At 44.4% G+C, this 17,634-nt stretch overlaps 1 protein-coding gene across 1 annotated transcript in view; it reads right to left on the bottom strand.

Annotated features, from left to right (window-relative positions):
• The window catches only part of AGBL4 (AGBL carboxypeptidase 4), a 736,988-nt gene that overhangs the window by 131,840 nt on the left and 587,514 nt on the right, over positions 1-17,634 (bottom strand). The window contains exons 4-5 of the mRNA XM_017867524.1: positions 12,695-12,784; positions 2,875-2,989 (exon numbers count right to left, since the gene is read on the bottom strand). Of these exons, the coding sequence (XP_017723013.1) occupies positions 2,875-2,989; positions 12,695-12,784 (205 nt within the window). The remainder of the gene's footprint in view (positions 1-2,874; positions 2,990-12,694; positions 12,785-17,634) is intronic.

Genomic DNA, 17,634 nt, shown 5'->3' with positions numbered 1-17,634 from the left:
TCCTTCCTTCCTTCCTTCCTTCCTTCCTTCCTTCCTTCCTTCCTTCTTCCCTCCCTCCCTCCCTTCTTTGCCTCCTTTCCTCTCTCCCTCCCCACTCGCCACATTTTCTCCTGTACTCAAGCTAGATTGAGTAGATTGTTATTATTTGAATTTAGAAAAACTTTAACAAAGTTCCTCTATCACAGAATTATGAGGATTAAATGAGAGTAGTGTGTGAGTGCTTCACAGGCTATTGGATTGGCAAGTAGAATTCTTGGAGTGGCATTTCCCAAAACGTGTTTCAGAAACCCTTACACTGGTTACAGGGAGGATGTGGACCCCTCTCACTTATCTTTGGGAAACACTAAGTACTGCTTCCCCTCTTAGATTCCCTATGTTTATAAGCATATTCAAAATTCTGAAAAGTCATATTATAAAAGAACACATTTAACTTTGCTTAACTCTGTGTTTCCTAAACTTATCTGAACTCTGAATTTTTCCCTCCATAATGCCTTGGCAAATCTTGCCAAACCACAGAAGTATTGCTCTAGAGAGTAGTGTGGCTGGTCTAGGGGACCTCTAAGGCACCTTGAAGTTCCCAATTATGAGTCTGTATTTTTTTTATATATTTTCTCTAAAGCTTTAAGTAGTGAATTATCATGATTAATCGGCTCTTTGTTGTACAGTTTTAGCAATGGCATTAATGTTTGTGGTTAGAGTTGCTCTCCAACTCTCATAATGAGAATCACATATTCTCACTAGGAGAATGTTGGGGGTCGAAGCTTCAGTGTGAAACCATTACTGAGGGTTGGAAATCTTTTATCATGGAGTCCCCAAATCACAAAGTCTGGGGCTTGAACACATGTAGAAGGCATCTAGCCCTCATCACCATCTCAGTGTCCATCTGAAGCCCTGAGAGGGGAGGCATTTTGGCCAAGGTCACTGACTTCCTTTAAGCTAGTCCTTCCTGAGACAGCAGATGATGACATAAATAAATGTGTGGAGAGAAGTATTGACCTCTCTCTGACCACTGCTCTTGTAATTAAACAGAAACATTAACATAAATCAAATGGTCTTTCTACCACTATTACCGCTAACAGTACACTCTGTCCATGGAAGGTGGAAAAGCATCGCTCTCAGGCCTGCAACAAGCCACAAAACTTGCGAATGCTAATGAACCATCACTTCAGCCAATTAAGAGTGAAAGCAAAACTGTTTTTAATGAAGTCTGCAGGCATCTCATGGGCTCTCTCTAGTTCACACCCAGGAGTACCCCTCTGGACCCAGTTGCCATGCTCTTGGAAAGCAGTAAACCAACTCTGTGTAAAACAAACCTGACTGGCTGTCAGGAGATCTGGTTCTGGTCTGAGTTAGGCCACGGACTGAGTAAGTACTGTTTCATCTCTGGGACTCAGTTTCTTCATCAGTAAAGTCATCCTTCTCATTCTCTCATATTCATCAAACACTTTTTAGGCATCTACTATGTGCTGATTCCTGCTGCTAGGCATGAGGGACACAAGGGCCATTAAGGTTCAGTCTCCGCCCTCCAGTAGCTTTAAGGACAGTGGAGGACATGCAGTGGAACAAGAGTTGTTCGATAACCAGGCCTGCTTGCTACAGTGGCTCGTGCCTGCAAATCCTAGCTGCTTGGAAGGCTGCAGTGGGAGGGTCACTTGAATCCAGGAGGTCGAGGCTGCAGTGAGCCATGATTGCACAACTGCACTCCAACTTGGGCGATGGAGCACAACCCTGTCTCAAACAAATAAACAAATACACAAACAAATAAATAACCAGGCCTGTGAGAACTCAGAGAAGAGAGGGGCCAATTCTGTTTGGGGTTTAAGGGGATATTTTCCAGAATAAGGAACATGAACTGAGTTGCAAAGAATTAATGGGATGAAGAAGGGATGAGGGGTTTCTGGTGAGCAGGCAGCCTGTATAAAAGTAAGGTATCAGGAACCAATAGGACATGTCTGGGGAACTGGGCTTTGCTCAGTGCAGCTGCAGCACCTGTTCTAGGAGGAGAGAAGAAGAGGTGAGGCAAGATGGTGGACACACAGGCAGCAGGGCAGACAATGCCTGGCATGCAAAGCTGGGGGGTCTGAATGTCATCTTGAAAATCTTGGGCCTAAAGAGCTCGAAAACTGTATAATTTGGATGGTGAAGTTAGTCAATGATTTATGGGCTGTGTGACTTTGGGCAAGTCAGTTACCTTAATATGAAATAAGGGCAATAACACTATCTATCTCAAATGAGCCATTGTTCTTTTGGCAGATAATCTTCTGGACAGTGGAATTTCAGGCTGTAAATTATGGTGCTAAGCCAGGAGAAAGGGAGTTCAAGATTTGAGTGCATGAGTGAGTGTGGGCTGGCTGGTATGCCAACACTGAAGAGAAATGCTGTTCAGATGTCCTGGGATTCTATTCTCCTTCATCGATATTCTCCAAGAAGAAACACAACAAAAGAGTCATCATTATAACTACCACACGATATTCTAGAAAGCACATTCCTTCCCACCATTTCTTTTGAAGCTCTCACAACTGCCCTTTCAGGTAAGTAATTATTGTCTCCATTATGCAAGAGGAACTGAGCTTCAGAGAGGGAAAAGTGGATCCCCAAGGTTATGCAAAAGTAGATGCCAAAACTGATAACAGGTCTCCTGATTCCTGGCCCAGTGAGCTCTCCAGAAAACCCCAGCAAGTGACCTTAGGTGGCTGTGCATGAAACAGCCAAAGCCAATTAACCACATTCTCAAGAGCCAGGGAGAAACTTTCTCTAATGAACTCACGGGCAGCCTCAAAATTCTTCCTTAAAAAATATATCCCATATTTTTTCTTGCTTCCATACCACCATCTTATGACTACCTGCTTCCAAGCATTCTCCCCAGTTGCTTACCTGTAATTGCCCAGGTAGACTCCATCAGGATTGAGCATTGGTGCAATCTTGAAGACCAGGTATTCTCGGAGGACACGGGCAATAGGGTGCTGGCTTACGAGGAAGTCAATGATCCCTAGGGAAAGAGAAGAGTCCGGTTTAACAACAAAGCATTTCAAGGAGAAGGAAACACATTTTTCTCAGCTTGGAAAACAAGAGGAGCTCAATAGGTGATTTTGGCCTGTGTTGTTATTGGCCACTGTGGGTGTGTGGTTATAGACTACGTGTTATCTGTATAAAATATATTTACAAATACATTTGTATTTCCAAGAGACAGTTGACGACGTAACATTGAAGCCCATGGGCAGGGGAGAGAGCATTTCCTGCTGTAGAGAACTGGGAGGGCTTCCGAGAATGATGACATTTGAGCTTTGCTTTGAGAGCCCACCGAGTTTCATCAGACAGAGATGGGGAGAGGTGGGCCAGCACTACACAGTAAACTAAGAGATGTTTTCTAATAGGCACACTTAGTTAAACATTGACATCAGATGTGATAATCACAGGGTCGAGGTCCTTAGGGATTTAAACACTCATTTTGCTGATAGGCACATCAAGAAGCAGAGAGGAAAAGCATTTTAGCCAAAGTCACATGAGCGGAAGGAGGTTTCTTTCATGTATCCCAAATGTGCTTGTTTCCCCATTTTGAAGATCCTCTGTTCTAGGACTCCAGGGATGACTGCCCTCCCGGCTTCTCACTGGCACTAAAATCACCCTGCCTTCCAGTCACCAAATATAGAAAATTTGTCTCCATGACATTTTTCCTACTACCAGGCAGTCCCCATGTCCCTTTCTTGAATGGAGCAAATCTTCCCCTCTTCTCCATCCCACTGCCTGTCTTCTAACCCAGGCTACCATCACACCTGGCCTGGATAACAGCCACCACCTCTGAAATGAGCCCTCATCACAGCAGCCAGAAGGATCTTCTGAAAGTGTGAATCTGATCCTGTCACTCCCTTCTTGGTATCCTTCTGGTTACAGCCTGCATCTACCCAGAGAAGAGGGGGTGAGAAAACATAACTCTGAGCCACTGTCCCTCTCCTTATCTCCCCCACGTTTCTACTCTTTCCTCAGATACCTGAAAAAGAAAATGGGCAAAATGGCACTCTAGCATTCCATGAAATTACTGTAATGCCAGAAAATGATAGGAGAATGACAAACCCTCCCACAATGCAGAAGTGGGGCCCCATTCCTGCTGGAGAGAGCAAGAAAGGCATCAAGAAGGAAGTCTTTGAGCTGAGCCCTGTCAGAAAGGTAGGTTTTGACAGATGGCAGGAGGAAGGCAGCAGGGTAATGAAGAACAAGTGCCCAGTGCAGGCACTCAGCTCTTGGAATGATAACTCACTCCAGAACACATTCCAGAGCTTCTATGACCAGTGAGGGACATCTCAGACATTTCATTAGGCCAAGGTTGAGAATCCATAGGCAGCCGAAAGCCAGTTGGACATCATTTACTTCTCGGCTAACGCAGCAGTAGACCAGATGCCCTAATTTATTTGTTGGTCCTCATATTAAAGCTGTAGTTTGCCAGTAAACAGGCAGGGTAATGATGCCAGGCGCCCTTGTTAGGGGCTAATAATTGCTTAATCTGTCCACTAATTGACCCCGGCTCCCGGGGCGGCCCTCCATCAAGGAGCCAGCCTGCGCTCAGGGCCTGGCCACACTGCCTCAGAGAATGGCTTCTGGAAATGGAGTAGCTTATTGTGATCCATCCTCCTTCACAGATGAACAGATTAATTGGGCTGCCAATTAGGCAGCTAATAAAAGAATGAGAGAAAACAAAGGCAGACCAGAGGCTGCAGCTGCCCAGAGCTCCCTCTCCTAGGGTGGGTGTGGGGCAAGGAGAGGGGAGGTTTTAGACTCATCTGTTGGTTTGAGGTCAGATACAATTCAAAATCATTCCCATTCATCAGGAAATAAGGAGATCTTTCTTTTCTTTTTTTTTTTTTTTTTTTTTTTTGGTGGGAGGGGAGTATGAGGAAGACTGTGAGGGCATGTAAGAGTGGAGAGAAAATGCCATCCTTGGCCAAGGGCCAAAAGCACTGGATGGACCAAGAAAGCAGAGGGACCAGGGGAGCAGAAAGTCTCGGGACCTGAGTTCAAATCTTAACTGAGTGTTAGCTAGAGAAGTTACTGACTAGCTTTCCCTGACTAATTTTCTCTTCTTGATACAGGGATAATAATACCTAATCTGGAAGACTGTTGTGTACCTGTGTTAGAGATTCTGTGTTAGCTGCCTAACACAGTACCTGAAAATTGTGGCATGCTTCCATAAACTCACTTAGATCAAAGATTGAAAGGCAATGGGTAGTTAAAAACAGGATTAGTTTCAGAAGTAGGAGTCCTAGTCTGTGAAGTTGACTAACAATGAAATTTGGAGACAAGGATACTGAATGGCAGAAGCCAACAAATCAAAAAAGAGCCTGGGTTCTAGTTTTGGCTCAGTTACTGGGTGACCTGTAGAAAGCCTCTGGGTCTATGCTTATTTTTAAAATTACGAGAAAGAACTAAATAATTCTCAAGGATACATCCCACACTGACATCATATGATTCCATCTATTTTATTCCTCTCCACCAAAAGTAGAAGCATCATCTGTCAGGTGAGGAGAATAATCTCCCTCCTGCTGGAAGACGCCATCAACCTCCTTGAGATCAGCCTTTGTCCCTTCTGTAAACAAGTTTGCCAGGTCCTCTTCTTCAAGCTGATTTAATCAGGAAGCTGGGAAAAAGGCAGGATGACAGGAAGGCTGGAAGCCAGAGAGGCCAGAAGAGATGGAAAAGTGGTAGAGGATTTGATATTAAAGCTGGAAGTTGGAGATCACTACCCTGTCCCAAATTCCCACAGACCAGGATGAACCTCTCTAGCCAAACCTCAACTGAGGCTGATATTTATTGTTAATTTTTTCTCCTAGAGTGTTTGGTTTAGGGCTGGGCACATAGTAGGTGCTTACAAAGGCCTATTGATGGATTGCTCCAGGAATTCATACAACTTTGACTGTGTGGGATTAGTTGAACTGATCATCACTCATTTCATTCTACAAACATTCATTGGCACACCAAATTCTGGGCATTTCAAAATGTCTAAGATGGTCCTGCCTCAGAGGGGTACACAGTAAGGAAGCAACTCCCCACTGACTGGTAAAGGCTCTGATGGGAACAGCACATAGCTGTGGGGACCCAGCAGGGGCCTGGGGCCCCAGAAGGGGTCCTCTACTCATTAAAAAATGAGTAGAGTGGAGCCAGATGAAAGGGGTGCCAGGATGCAGCCATAAAAAGAACAAAATCATGTCCTTTTCAGCGACATGGATGCAGCTGGAGGCCATTATCCTAAGTGAATTAACACAGAAACAGAAAACCAAATACTGCATTTTCTCACTTATAAGTGGGAGCTACACGTGGGGTGCACAGGGACACCAAGGGAACCATAAACCCGGGATTCATAAAGAGGGGCAGGAGGGAAGAGGCAAGGGCTGAAAAGCTACCTATCAGGTACTATGTTCACTGCTTGGGTGATGGGATCATTAGAAATCCAAACTTCAGCATCACACTATTTACCCATGTAACAAGCCTGCCCATGTATCCCCTGAATCTAAAATTTAAAAATAAAATAAAAAGAAAGGGGTGCCAGGGGAAAGTATCCAGGTCGGGGTAAGAAAAGAGATGGTCTGTTGGTAACGAAAAGCTTTTCAATTCCAGGGCCTTGGCTTCATGGTCAAAAGCACAAACTCTGAAACTGGATCATCTGAGTTTGCCGCCTCTCTCTGCCATTCATTTGCTGTGTGGCCTCAACGTCCCAGTTCCCCAGGTTCCTCATCAATTACAAAGGGGAGAATAAGAATTACTTGTGGGTTCTTGTGAGGATTTAAATGAGTTGATATAAGCAAAGTGGTACACAGTAAATGTATACATGCATTGTTTTCATCATTGCTCTTTGTTGGCTTGCTGTAGGCATGGGAATGGAGAGGTGAACAAGGATTTGCTGTTCCAGCTGAAAAAACCTGAAGGGGACTATAGAGTTATTGCCAGGTTTTCAACCTGGGTCAGCTATGGACTTTGGAGAGCTCTGTCTGGCTGCAGCGTGGAATGCTGCTTAGAGGCAAGGAATACTGAAGGGCAGGGCCTCCTGAAGGCAGGACAGAGGTGGAGGTAGGGTGCAGGCATAGCAGAGAGAGCTGGCAGAGGTAAAGCAGCTTTCAGTCAGGAACCAGGGTGGAACATGGTAGTGACCTGCAGGGGCTCTGCAGCGGCCAAGGCCCAGAGAGTCATGAGGTACAGTGGGTCGAAAGCAAACAGTGTGGATAGATGGTGTCACCAATGATATGATGATTTGCCTGCTACCCTGAGAACATCAGAACTCTTTGCTGAAAGCACCTAACCTTGAGGATCACAAATGAGTTTAAGTTTCTGGCCCCTGGCAGGAAGGGGCCTCAAAATAGAAACTGAATTCAGTTATAGAAAAAGAAGAAAGTTACATTTGCTGCAGTTGTCTTTTGGGATTGAGGCTTACTTCAACTTACACTGTGGTTTAAGTCTGTCTTCCCTGCAGGCCATGAGCTCCAAGACAGCAGGAACAGGTCTCCTTTCTTTGCCACTGTATTTTTAGTGCCCAGCTCAGTGCCTGGCACAGGGAAAGTACTCAAGACCTATGTATGAAGTGAGTGAATAAAGATTGACCCATGACTAACTACTGTACATTCATTAGCTGGACTCACTTGTAATTCTATTGGCTCCATTTCACAGACTGGGAAAGAAAGTCAGGGTGCGGCATCACTTGCTGAGTGCCTCCCAGGAACCTAGTTGGGATTCAGACCCAGTTCTGCCGGCTTCAGAGCAGTGCTCTGTCCATGAAGACAGGATGCAAAGAGCAAGGAGTCTATTTGCATGTGATTTGTGGAATAATTTGCATATGCCTGCATGATTTTCTCTCTAGAGAATTCTGTGCAAAATTTATTGTTTCTGTTATCTGTTCAGAGGCAGCGTACTGTAGTGGGAAGAGCCAAGGTTTGAAGCAAGACAGTTTGAGGTCTCTGCTTGGCCCAGTGTGTGATTTGCACAACAGCAGCCACTCTAGGCCCTCTCTTGACCTGGCACAGGACCCCTGTCTGCCCTCAGCTGAGTCCAAGGGCCTCGAATTATGGACTCACAGGGAGTCTGCCCTTGATGACCCTAAAGTTCACAGAGTATAAGTCCTCACCTCCTGCTCCCAACTCTGCCCATTTCACAGATAAAGAGACAGAAGCCTAGAAAAGTGAAAGGCCCCGTCACAAACCCTTAGTGGATCTAGCACCACACCTATAGTGGGAAGCTGTTTGGGACATCGAGGAGAAGAGGAAGAACAGGTGAAGAAGAGAGGTGGGAGGAAAGCAGAATGGGGGAGGAGCAAATGTCACTACCGCATTTACAGGAAGTACAAAGCTGTGCTTGGTCCTGGTGTCTGGAGATATTGGTAGTTGTGAGAGCATGGTGTGTGCATGTGTCTGTGTGTGTGTGTGTGCACAATCCTCCTCCCTCCACTTACTCCCACAAAATAACCCTGAGGAGTGAACTTCCTGGGAGAGGGCCAGCTCTTTGTCTCCATAGTCTAGGCCCTGATGGGCACCTTGGCATGTAGCAGCAGGGCTCAGGCTGGGAGGCAGGAGATCTGGATCTAGTCCCCACTCCACCACCAACTTACCAGGTGACATCCAGTGAATCCCTGGACTGTTCTGAAAATAAGAGCTGAGAGCTGCCCAGTGACCTGGTGGAATTTCTGTGGAAGAGCGAAGGTGAAGAGGGGTGTGTGGGTACTGGTCAGGCACCTATCTGTGCCTGGCGCTGACCCACCATTGACCTATACTATCTCATGAAACCCTCTCAAGCAGCCCCTTGAGAAAGACATTGCTGTCCCCATTTTGCAAGTCAAGAAATAGGGGCTATGAGAGGCAAGGACTTAGCAAAATCCCCTAGCTAGATGGAAATGGTAGGCTCAAACTCAGGCCCATCAAACTCCAAAGCCACAGCTGTGCCCACTGCCCCTGCTGCCCTCCAGAGCATGGCGTGGCTCCCCACAGTAGCATTTCATAAGTGCTGGTTTCATTAATTCAACGATAAAGGGTCTGGAGAGGACAAAGTACTCTGCAGATGGAAATTTTCAATGAAAGTTGGCCCCAAAGTCCCAGGAAGAGTCAGTGAAAGAGCATACACTTGACCAGGAGTCAGAAACAAGGTCAACAAGGTCTAGGTCTGGTTCAGGCCAAGCTCCTGGCTTGCAAGGTGATCCTCCAGGTGAGCAGAGCTCAGCTAGTGGCACTCTTAGGAAGGTGATGAGGAAGAGCTGAGGCCCACAGTCTGGGAGGCCCACACCTGGGTTTGGTTCAGAGAAGGATTAGAGGAACCATGTACAAAGTGCCTCACAGAGGCCCTGCCACCGGCCACGTGCTCCATTAGTGCTAGCTCCTCCCCTACTACTGGCACTTATTTAGTGCTTTCTCTATTCCAGACATCATCCTAAATGCTCGATGAATATGAACTGTGTCAGTCTTCACAACAACCCTGTGAGGCAGGATTTCTATTATTATTTCCCTTTTGAGATAAAAGAACTGAGGCATAAGGAGATTTTCTGGTTTTCCCAAGGTTACACTGTAGTAAGGGGAGGAGCTGGGATTCATGCTTAGCAGTGTAGCAGCTTGAGGGATGGCGCTCTCACATGGCTGGCCACAGGGCCACACAGGAGCTCCTCTGACCTCTCCCATAGTCACTGGAGAACAGGATAGTTTGGCCTCACAGAGGTCATGAGCAGCGTTTGGGGTAGCAGAGTAAGCATCCCACCAAGAAGCAGAGTCTTGAGGAATCCGAGCCCTGCCACCCTACTGCCACCCCTTCTAGAGCTATGTGGCGACAGGACTTCACTCTACTCCCAGCAGCATGTGCATCAGCAGCTCGGCGGCAAGAATCGTGGTCCCAGCCAGATTGTCACAGCTGGCCTCACATGCCTGTTCCCTGCTGAAGGTCACTGAGCCAGTTAATGTGGAAGAGTTAACAGAACTGAAGGAATCTCAGCATCTATCCACACCCTGGACCTGCCTGCTATCCCCAGAAGAAGGTGGGCTGATGGGGGCTGAGGGATGACGGACAAGTTTAGGGCTATGACTGAGGAAGACACCCCCAGCTGTGCCCTGTGGGGCTGTGATCGGGCTGTCTACATGTAGCTGAGACACCCTCAGGAAAGACCATGCCTCAGTCCTGCATTGGTAAAGTGGGGTAATGATGCCTCTTACACTGCCTCAAGGAAGTATGAATTGTGTATCTCATGGGGCAGATACAGAGGCAGGGAAAGATGAGAAACAGGACTGGGGAGATGGACTCCAGAACCACACTTATGGTGAATTAGCCATGTGACTTTGGGTAAGCCATTGTACTTCCCTGAGGCTCCATATCCTGATCTGTAAAAATGCACATCAATTGTTGTGGGGTAGTCAGAACTCTGAGTTTTTTCAGGTACAAGATTTCACCTTCTAGTAGTTCCCATCCCTGAGTGGGACAAGGGAGCATGTACACCCTTGGGAGTTAGCTAGACCTAGGTTAAAAGCCACTCCACTATTTAATGACTGTAACCTTGAGGCTGCTCTTTGTGAGCTCAACACAGTATTTGTTCCTCACAACAGCCCCATAAGATGAACAAGATAACCCCATTTGACAGATGTGGAAAATGACAGTTGGAGACCAGTCCTAGACCTTACACAGCTTGTGGTTTAAAGGGGGAAAAACAAATATAAGTCAAGTATACGATAATAAATCAGGGCAATAGAGATGACCATTATCAATAAAGATGATGGCCATCTTTAGATCCACAATGCAGGCACAATGCAGGTGGCAAGAGGGAGTGGACCAGGGGGCCCCACAGTGGGGGCACTTAAAATGAACCCTGTGAGATGAACGGGGCTTCCTATGTGGCAAGGAGCAGGTGTAGGGCCCGCTAGGCAGAGGGAGCAGCAGGTGTAAAGGTGCACTGGTCAAGAGAAGACTGCTCACTCAAAGTTTCAGCTGTGTGGAGCTGAGTATATGAGGCTGAGGCCAGAGAACCAGGTGAGAGCCAGATGACAGAGGGCTGGGAATATCATGCCAGGGAGTTGGAGTTTATTTTGAGAAGCCAGCAGGCAGGCATTGAAAGACTCTGTCAAGGAGTAGACATTTATTGAAAACCAACAGAACACCATTGAGTGTATTAACTCAGCACCATCCAAAGATTCCCTTTTAGTAAACAGGGTCATCAGAGAGCACCTGAGATCCATTCAATCCCTCCGTGCCTCAGTCCTTATCTGTGAAATGGGATGGCGACCCTGCTCTCTGTCTACTGCCCACAGGAGAGGTGAGCACGGGGTCCGGGCTCCTAGAGATGAACATAATGATGGTAAGTCTACTGTCTTTTTACAAACAAGGACAAAGCAGTTACATCCAATCAGCTGGGGGAAGAGATCTGCTGCCAAGTTTAGTAACTGACAGATGGCTGCAAGTAAAGGGGTTGGTAAACCCAGGAGGGACCTCAAGTGTTACTGCAAGGACAATGCTGGGGAGGAAGAAGGCCAAAGTGAGAATGCTAAGGAGTCAGCTGTAGTGACTGGAGCCTCAGCCATGCATCTTACAAGCTGCTTGGCTTTGGGCAAGTCACTGCCTCCCTGAAACTCCGTCTCCTCATCTGAAAAAAAGAGGAAGGCAATCGTGCCTAACTAAAGCATTGTAAGAATACGAACTGGGAAAATAAAGCCCATATTTATTTGCACAGTGCTTGATAGTTTACTAAGCAGATTACCTGTTTCATCTTCTCAGATTCCCACGGGGAAGGAGGTAACATCTGCTGAGTCCCTGCTGTGTGCCAGGCACAGGACTGGGTGTGCTGTTTACATTCATCTCATGCTAGCTTCATAACAGCCTGCCTGGGTAGTATCGTTTTACAATTGAGGAAACTGAAGTCACAGTGCTGGAAAGTGGCACAGCCAATACCTGACCTCAAGATTGCCTGATTTCAAATCCTCAGAGGCTTCCACTGCAGTGTGCCACCTCCCTTGAGTTACAGAACCTCCACAGGCGTTTCATATCTCTTTGACCTCATGGTCACTTTGAGATTAAAATGAGATAAATTACTTAACTTCTCTAAACTTCAGCTTGCTCAACAATATACATATATATTGCTGACTATAGCTGACTAATTAAATATAGTATGAATGAAATATTTAATAATAAGTAAGAGTGCAATTATAAAGAGGAACACTTGAGAATAAAAACTATGACTTACTTGCCTCTGGTTGTCTGATGCCAAGCGTGCTTACTCTTGGCAGGTATTTCAAAAGTTGTTTAAGTGAATGATTGAATGAATGAGTGAAGAGATAGTTCTCAGTCATTACATCCCATTTCACAGCCCTTCTGCCAACATACACATTGATCTGGGGCCAGATTTCTTGCTGTTGTAAACCACTGGAGACAAGTAAAGCTAGGGAGTGTAGATGATTCTGTATGGCTCTTCCTCACCACAGCACATATAAGATAACTTCATTCAGCCTCCCTGTTCATTTATCCATCCATCCATCTATCCATTAATTAATTAATTAATTCATACATACATCTAGTCAATAAACATTTATTGAAATACAACCTAATGGAAATCAGGTACAACCTCTTTAAAGAAATGCATTAAATTTCCATTTAAGATAATGGCTCTGCATGTGGTCACACTGTCCCAGAGATCATCACAGTGTCCCAGTTGGATGTGGGTGTAGGCATAGGACACCCATGAGATCCTGCTACTCACCTTGGCACACGAATGATGAGGGTGTTTCCCCTGGGTGAACTCGACCTGTGATGAATACCACCTTCTGCTCTGCCCCTTCCCGGAGATTGTCTGTAAGATAAAATGAAAGATGGTTGCTAAGGAGGGCAAGGAAAGCTGAGTCTAGTGGTTGGTGTGTGGCAGGGAACCCCAGAGGGAATGGGCTGGATGCTTAACATTTATCTCTTAAATCATTGGGTTAGAATCATTAAGTCCAGCCATTGCTGACTAATTTAATTACGTCCCTACCCAATATTAAAAGACTGCATTCCCTTTCTTTGGTGCAACTGATCATATTATATTAATATGTACTATTTACAATCATCCAAGGAAGCCACATGAGTGAAGTTGAATCCCAAATCCATTGACTGTGACCTTAGGCAACTTGTGTATCCTTTCTAAGTTTCCATTTTCTAATCTATAAACAAGGATGACAATATATCCTTGTTTATAGATTATAAACAAGGATTTTAATAGGGTTGTGATGATTAAACAGGCTTACACATTGCATAGTACACAGTAAACATTCAGCAAATGATAGAGTAGAGAAGGTGGCTATTTATATATTAGTAATAGTAGCATCTGCCATGTAATTAGCTCTTTTTGTGTTGGCACATTATGTACATATATAATCCTTACAGGAACATGCTGTTAATGTGTTTTTTTAATAGAGGCAGAAACTGAGGCTCATGGAGGTTATATAACTTATTCAAGGTCACACAGCTGAAAAGTGGTGGTAGGAGCTGAGATGAGAGTCCAATCCCTTGTCTGGCCTTCATTTCCCTTTTATCTTAAACAACTAGAAAATTGGACAAAATATGCAACACAAGTATTTTCAGACATTGAACAAGGCCAATGCAAGATAATCAATGAGAGAAGGAAAATAAATGAGATATGCCCTATGATTGCCATGACTTTTTGCCTGATGATCCCTTCTAGACTAAAGAGCAGGGAGGTATTCCTGAGCAAAGCATAGAAGCCTCACTGAGATTCAAGTTCAACAGGTAGTAGCTGGGAAACTCTGTGAGCACCAGAGATGAGGAAGCTCTGCAGAAAAAGAGTTCCAGAAATTTGCACAGGAGTCCTCTTGATTCTTTGTTGGATTCTAAGATGTGCATACATAGGGTGACTTTCCATGATGTCAGGAAAAAACAACCAGGGAGCTGTGAACTGCACAGTCCTTAGGGGTCACACAGGGCTAAGAATCATTTGAATTCCCACAGCTAAAGAGGAAGTCCTCACTGATCATCCAAAGAGAATGAGAACTCAGACAGGCAATGTCTTAGTGGTAGGGATAAACTACTCCAGACCACCACATTCACAAAGCTTTAAAACAAGTCTCAAAAGGATCAAACTGAACAAAAGAAACTTAAATTCTTGCTGTTCAAAGTCCAACTCTCTTTAAAGGAAGACAACAAAATCCAGACAGTTAAAGCAATGTGTAATTTGCAATATCCAGCATCCAATAAAAAATTATTAGACATGCAGAAAAGTAGGAAAATGTGGCTCCAAATCAGAACTCAAGCTCTTTCTGTCTCTACAGAAGTCTAATTTGTATAATAAAGTTGAACTATTGTGCAAAGATATCATCAGACAAAAGCAACAGCCAAGGGTGGCATTCCCAGTAAGAAACATCTAGGGAAGGATACTCAGCAGTGGGCAGAAGAAGGGCTGATTGATACAGAACACAATTACCTGAAGGAAATTTAGAAAGGAACATTGAGAGAGGTTGAACTGAAGGATTTTATCAATGTTTGAGGATAATCTGGAGGTAGAGAATAGAAATAATTAATAGGCGTTCTCCTTCTGAAATGCTGGAGACATGCTCTTTTGAACGTGGTTCTTTATCCCAATAGTCAATGCACCAATGTCAGAGATGAAACTAAAAATATTAACCCTATTAAATCTGGTTCTAAAGGCTTGGGACTTGCTTGTCCATTGGGATGATCAGTATGGGTGGAGTCACTGCTTCCCCTGAAAGGCAGCAAGAAATATCATGGAACCAAAATATAGTCTTGAGAACTCACTCTGCTCAGCTCTGTGCTAGGCACCTTTAGGAACAAAGGGAGAGAGAGAAGGCTCCCCTGCCCTGAAGAAGTTTATTATTTAAAGAGGAATTCGACACCTAAACATTTCCTGGACTGAATATAAGCTCCTCAAGGAAAAAACTGCAACTTCCATGGGTGTATGGCTAATGTCTTTCCCAGGACCCTGCATGGAGTAGGTGCTCAAGGACTGACTATTGAATTAATAAACAAAAATACTTGTGTAGATGATGGTTTATAAAGAAATATAGATTCATATTATGTTATTTAATCTTTATCATGCCTCTGTGAGGTGGACAGTATTAACTCCATTTTATGGGTGAGGAAATGAGGCTCACAGAAGGGAGGGACATGCTGAAGGTCATTCAGTTAGCAGTGGTAGAGTTAAGTCCCAGCACCCAGCCAGTGGCCCTTTCACTACCCTGTTTCATTCTGGATCCACTAATAACAATATAAGATCCCCCTTCTACTGCATTTCCATCTACAATTTACACAAGAGAGCTTGATTTTATCTTATTATGATGGAAATTGAGCTGCTGTCTTAGTATTTATATTGCTTTTTCACTTAAAAAAAATCACCAAGCCCTTTTAAAAAAACACCGTCTAAAACTGACCCCATCTCTCCCAGCCGTCCAGAAATGATAAATGGCACTAGGGAGGCCCTTGGTGAAGGCTAACTTTATGGATATCTCCCCTGACCCAGTATCAAGTCAATTGCATTCAACATTTCTGCTGACCACAGGGAAATGCAAAATGGGCATTCTATTTGCACACTAATTTTACGAGCCCTTGCGTCTTCATAAAATGATAACATGGGGCTAATAAAAATCAAGCATCTTGGGTGCTAATATAAGCAAATGTTGATGCAGGCAGGTAACAAATTGCTTTGTCATTTAGAAGGCCGTAAAAGAGCATTATAATCATCTTCAGGCAAAATGGATGGGTCGCCTTTGCTTAGCTTTTAGCTTTCATTTGCAAAATCAATTTAAGGTAATGTAGCAGCTCTGAGGTGATGACTACCCCACCCCTTCCTGTTACCAAATCTCCAGACTCTGTGCAAAGCCAATTAAACATATTCTTGGTGGAGGCAGCACAGATGAAGAAGAAAGTATGCTTGAACAAAGCCAGGGTGGGACAGAATGCAAACAATGATACCAAGAACAACTCATAAGAGATGGGACAACTAAAGAGCTCATGTAGGCTGACATGCTCAAGGGTACAAAGGCACACTCAAAAAACACTGGGGCAGCTACCCTTGGCTCCCCAGTTAAACAGCAGGTGTTTGAAGTAACATGTGCTTTGTGTGGCATCTTAACATGCATGTGCACACACATATACAGACACTCCTTTGTCATTACAACACTCTATCATCTGCTATTTCCTTAATCATCACATATTTATTGAATACCTGTTAGATGGCCAGGCACTAGCTATTATTATTTTCATTTTACAGAAAACCAAGGGCAAGAGAGTTAAGTGACTTGCCCTACTTCTTACAGCTAATGTGGCAGAGCCAAAGTCCCAAACCAGATAGCCTGACTCCAGAAACTGTGTTCTTAGCCTCTATATTATACTGTCTTCTAGTAAGGAGGACAATATCATCACATTGAAATAGCAATTAAGTAATATTTATGTAGTATTTATTCTTTGCCAGGCAATTTACATGCATGGTCTTATTTAATTCTCAAAGCAACCCAACGAAACATCTGCCATTCTTAGACTAGACTCTTATAGATTAGAAAATTGAGATACAGAAAGGTTAAATGACTTGCCTAAACTTGCATAAGTAGCAAATGTGGGAGCCAGAATTAAATGTAGGTCTTTATGATTCTCAAATTTGTGCTCTTAACTACTGTGTCATATTGACTTTTGGAGATTAAAACCACCCTATAAGGTTTTTAAAAATACATCCACAAATTCTTTGTTCACTTCCTCCTCTCAAGAGGTGGAGATGTACTCCTGTCTCCTTCAGTGTGGGCTGGATTTAGAGACTTCCTTCTAACAAATGAAATACTATAGAAGTGATGGTGTGCCACTTCTGAGATTAAGGTATAAAAAGACTGTGGCTTCCATCCTGGGTGTGATATCTCTTTCTGGAATAGCTCACCCTTGGGGAAGCCAACTGCCATGCCATAAAGGCACTCAGATAGCCTATGGAGAAGCCCACATGGTGAGGTACTAAAGTACCCAGATAGCAGCCAAGAGGACCTGTGGTCTGCCAAAGCCATGTGAGTGCATTTGGAAGAGGATCCCGCAGTGTCAGATGACTATAGCCCTGGCTGACAGCCTACTGCAACTTCATGAAAGACCTATGCCAGAACCACCCAGCTAAGCTGTTTCCACATTCCTGACCCACAGAAATAGAGACATAATAAATATTTGCTGTCTCAAGATGCTCAATTCTAGAGTAACTTGTTAGGCAGCAATAGATAATAGACATCTCCCTGAAGATAACTATATTTATCCTAGTTGCTATGTAGAACTTAAGTAACTTTGCATCTTATCTATTGATGCTGACTTTCAGTGAGGACCAAAGCCATAATCTTGGTGCCAAGATGTGGAGAATCTCAATCTATTTGGCCAGTTACTATGGATCTGTGGCTGGTAGAGGTAGATGCCAAGAGGCCCCAAAGAGCCCCAGATGGGTCTCTGAGGACAAAAATCTCCCAGAAGTTCATATTGTCAGTTTTGTTTCCCCATCCCTGCAGATAATAACTTGTCATGGGGATTGAGATGTTAATGTGAAGGAAGAAGGAAATGCGACTGGGAGGGGAATATGGAATGCTACAATGGGTGAAGGATTTGTTGTTGTTGTTGTTGTTGTTGTTGTTGACACCTGAGCCTTTTTCATTTCCTTGACTTGATTCCCAAAGGCAT

The sequence above is a fragment of the Rhinopithecus bieti genome, unplaced genomic scaffold, assembly GCF_001698545.2.
Source record: "Rhinopithecus bieti isolate Rb0 unplaced genomic scaffold, ASM169854v2 scaffold_3764, whole genome shotgun sequence".
Classification (NCBI taxonomy): Eukaryota; Metazoa; Chordata; class Mammalia; order Primates; family Cercopithecidae; genus Rhinopithecus; species Rhinopithecus bieti.
The sequence above is the reverse complement of the archived record's forward strand: the minus strand, read 5'-3'. Positions and strand labels throughout refer to the sequence as shown.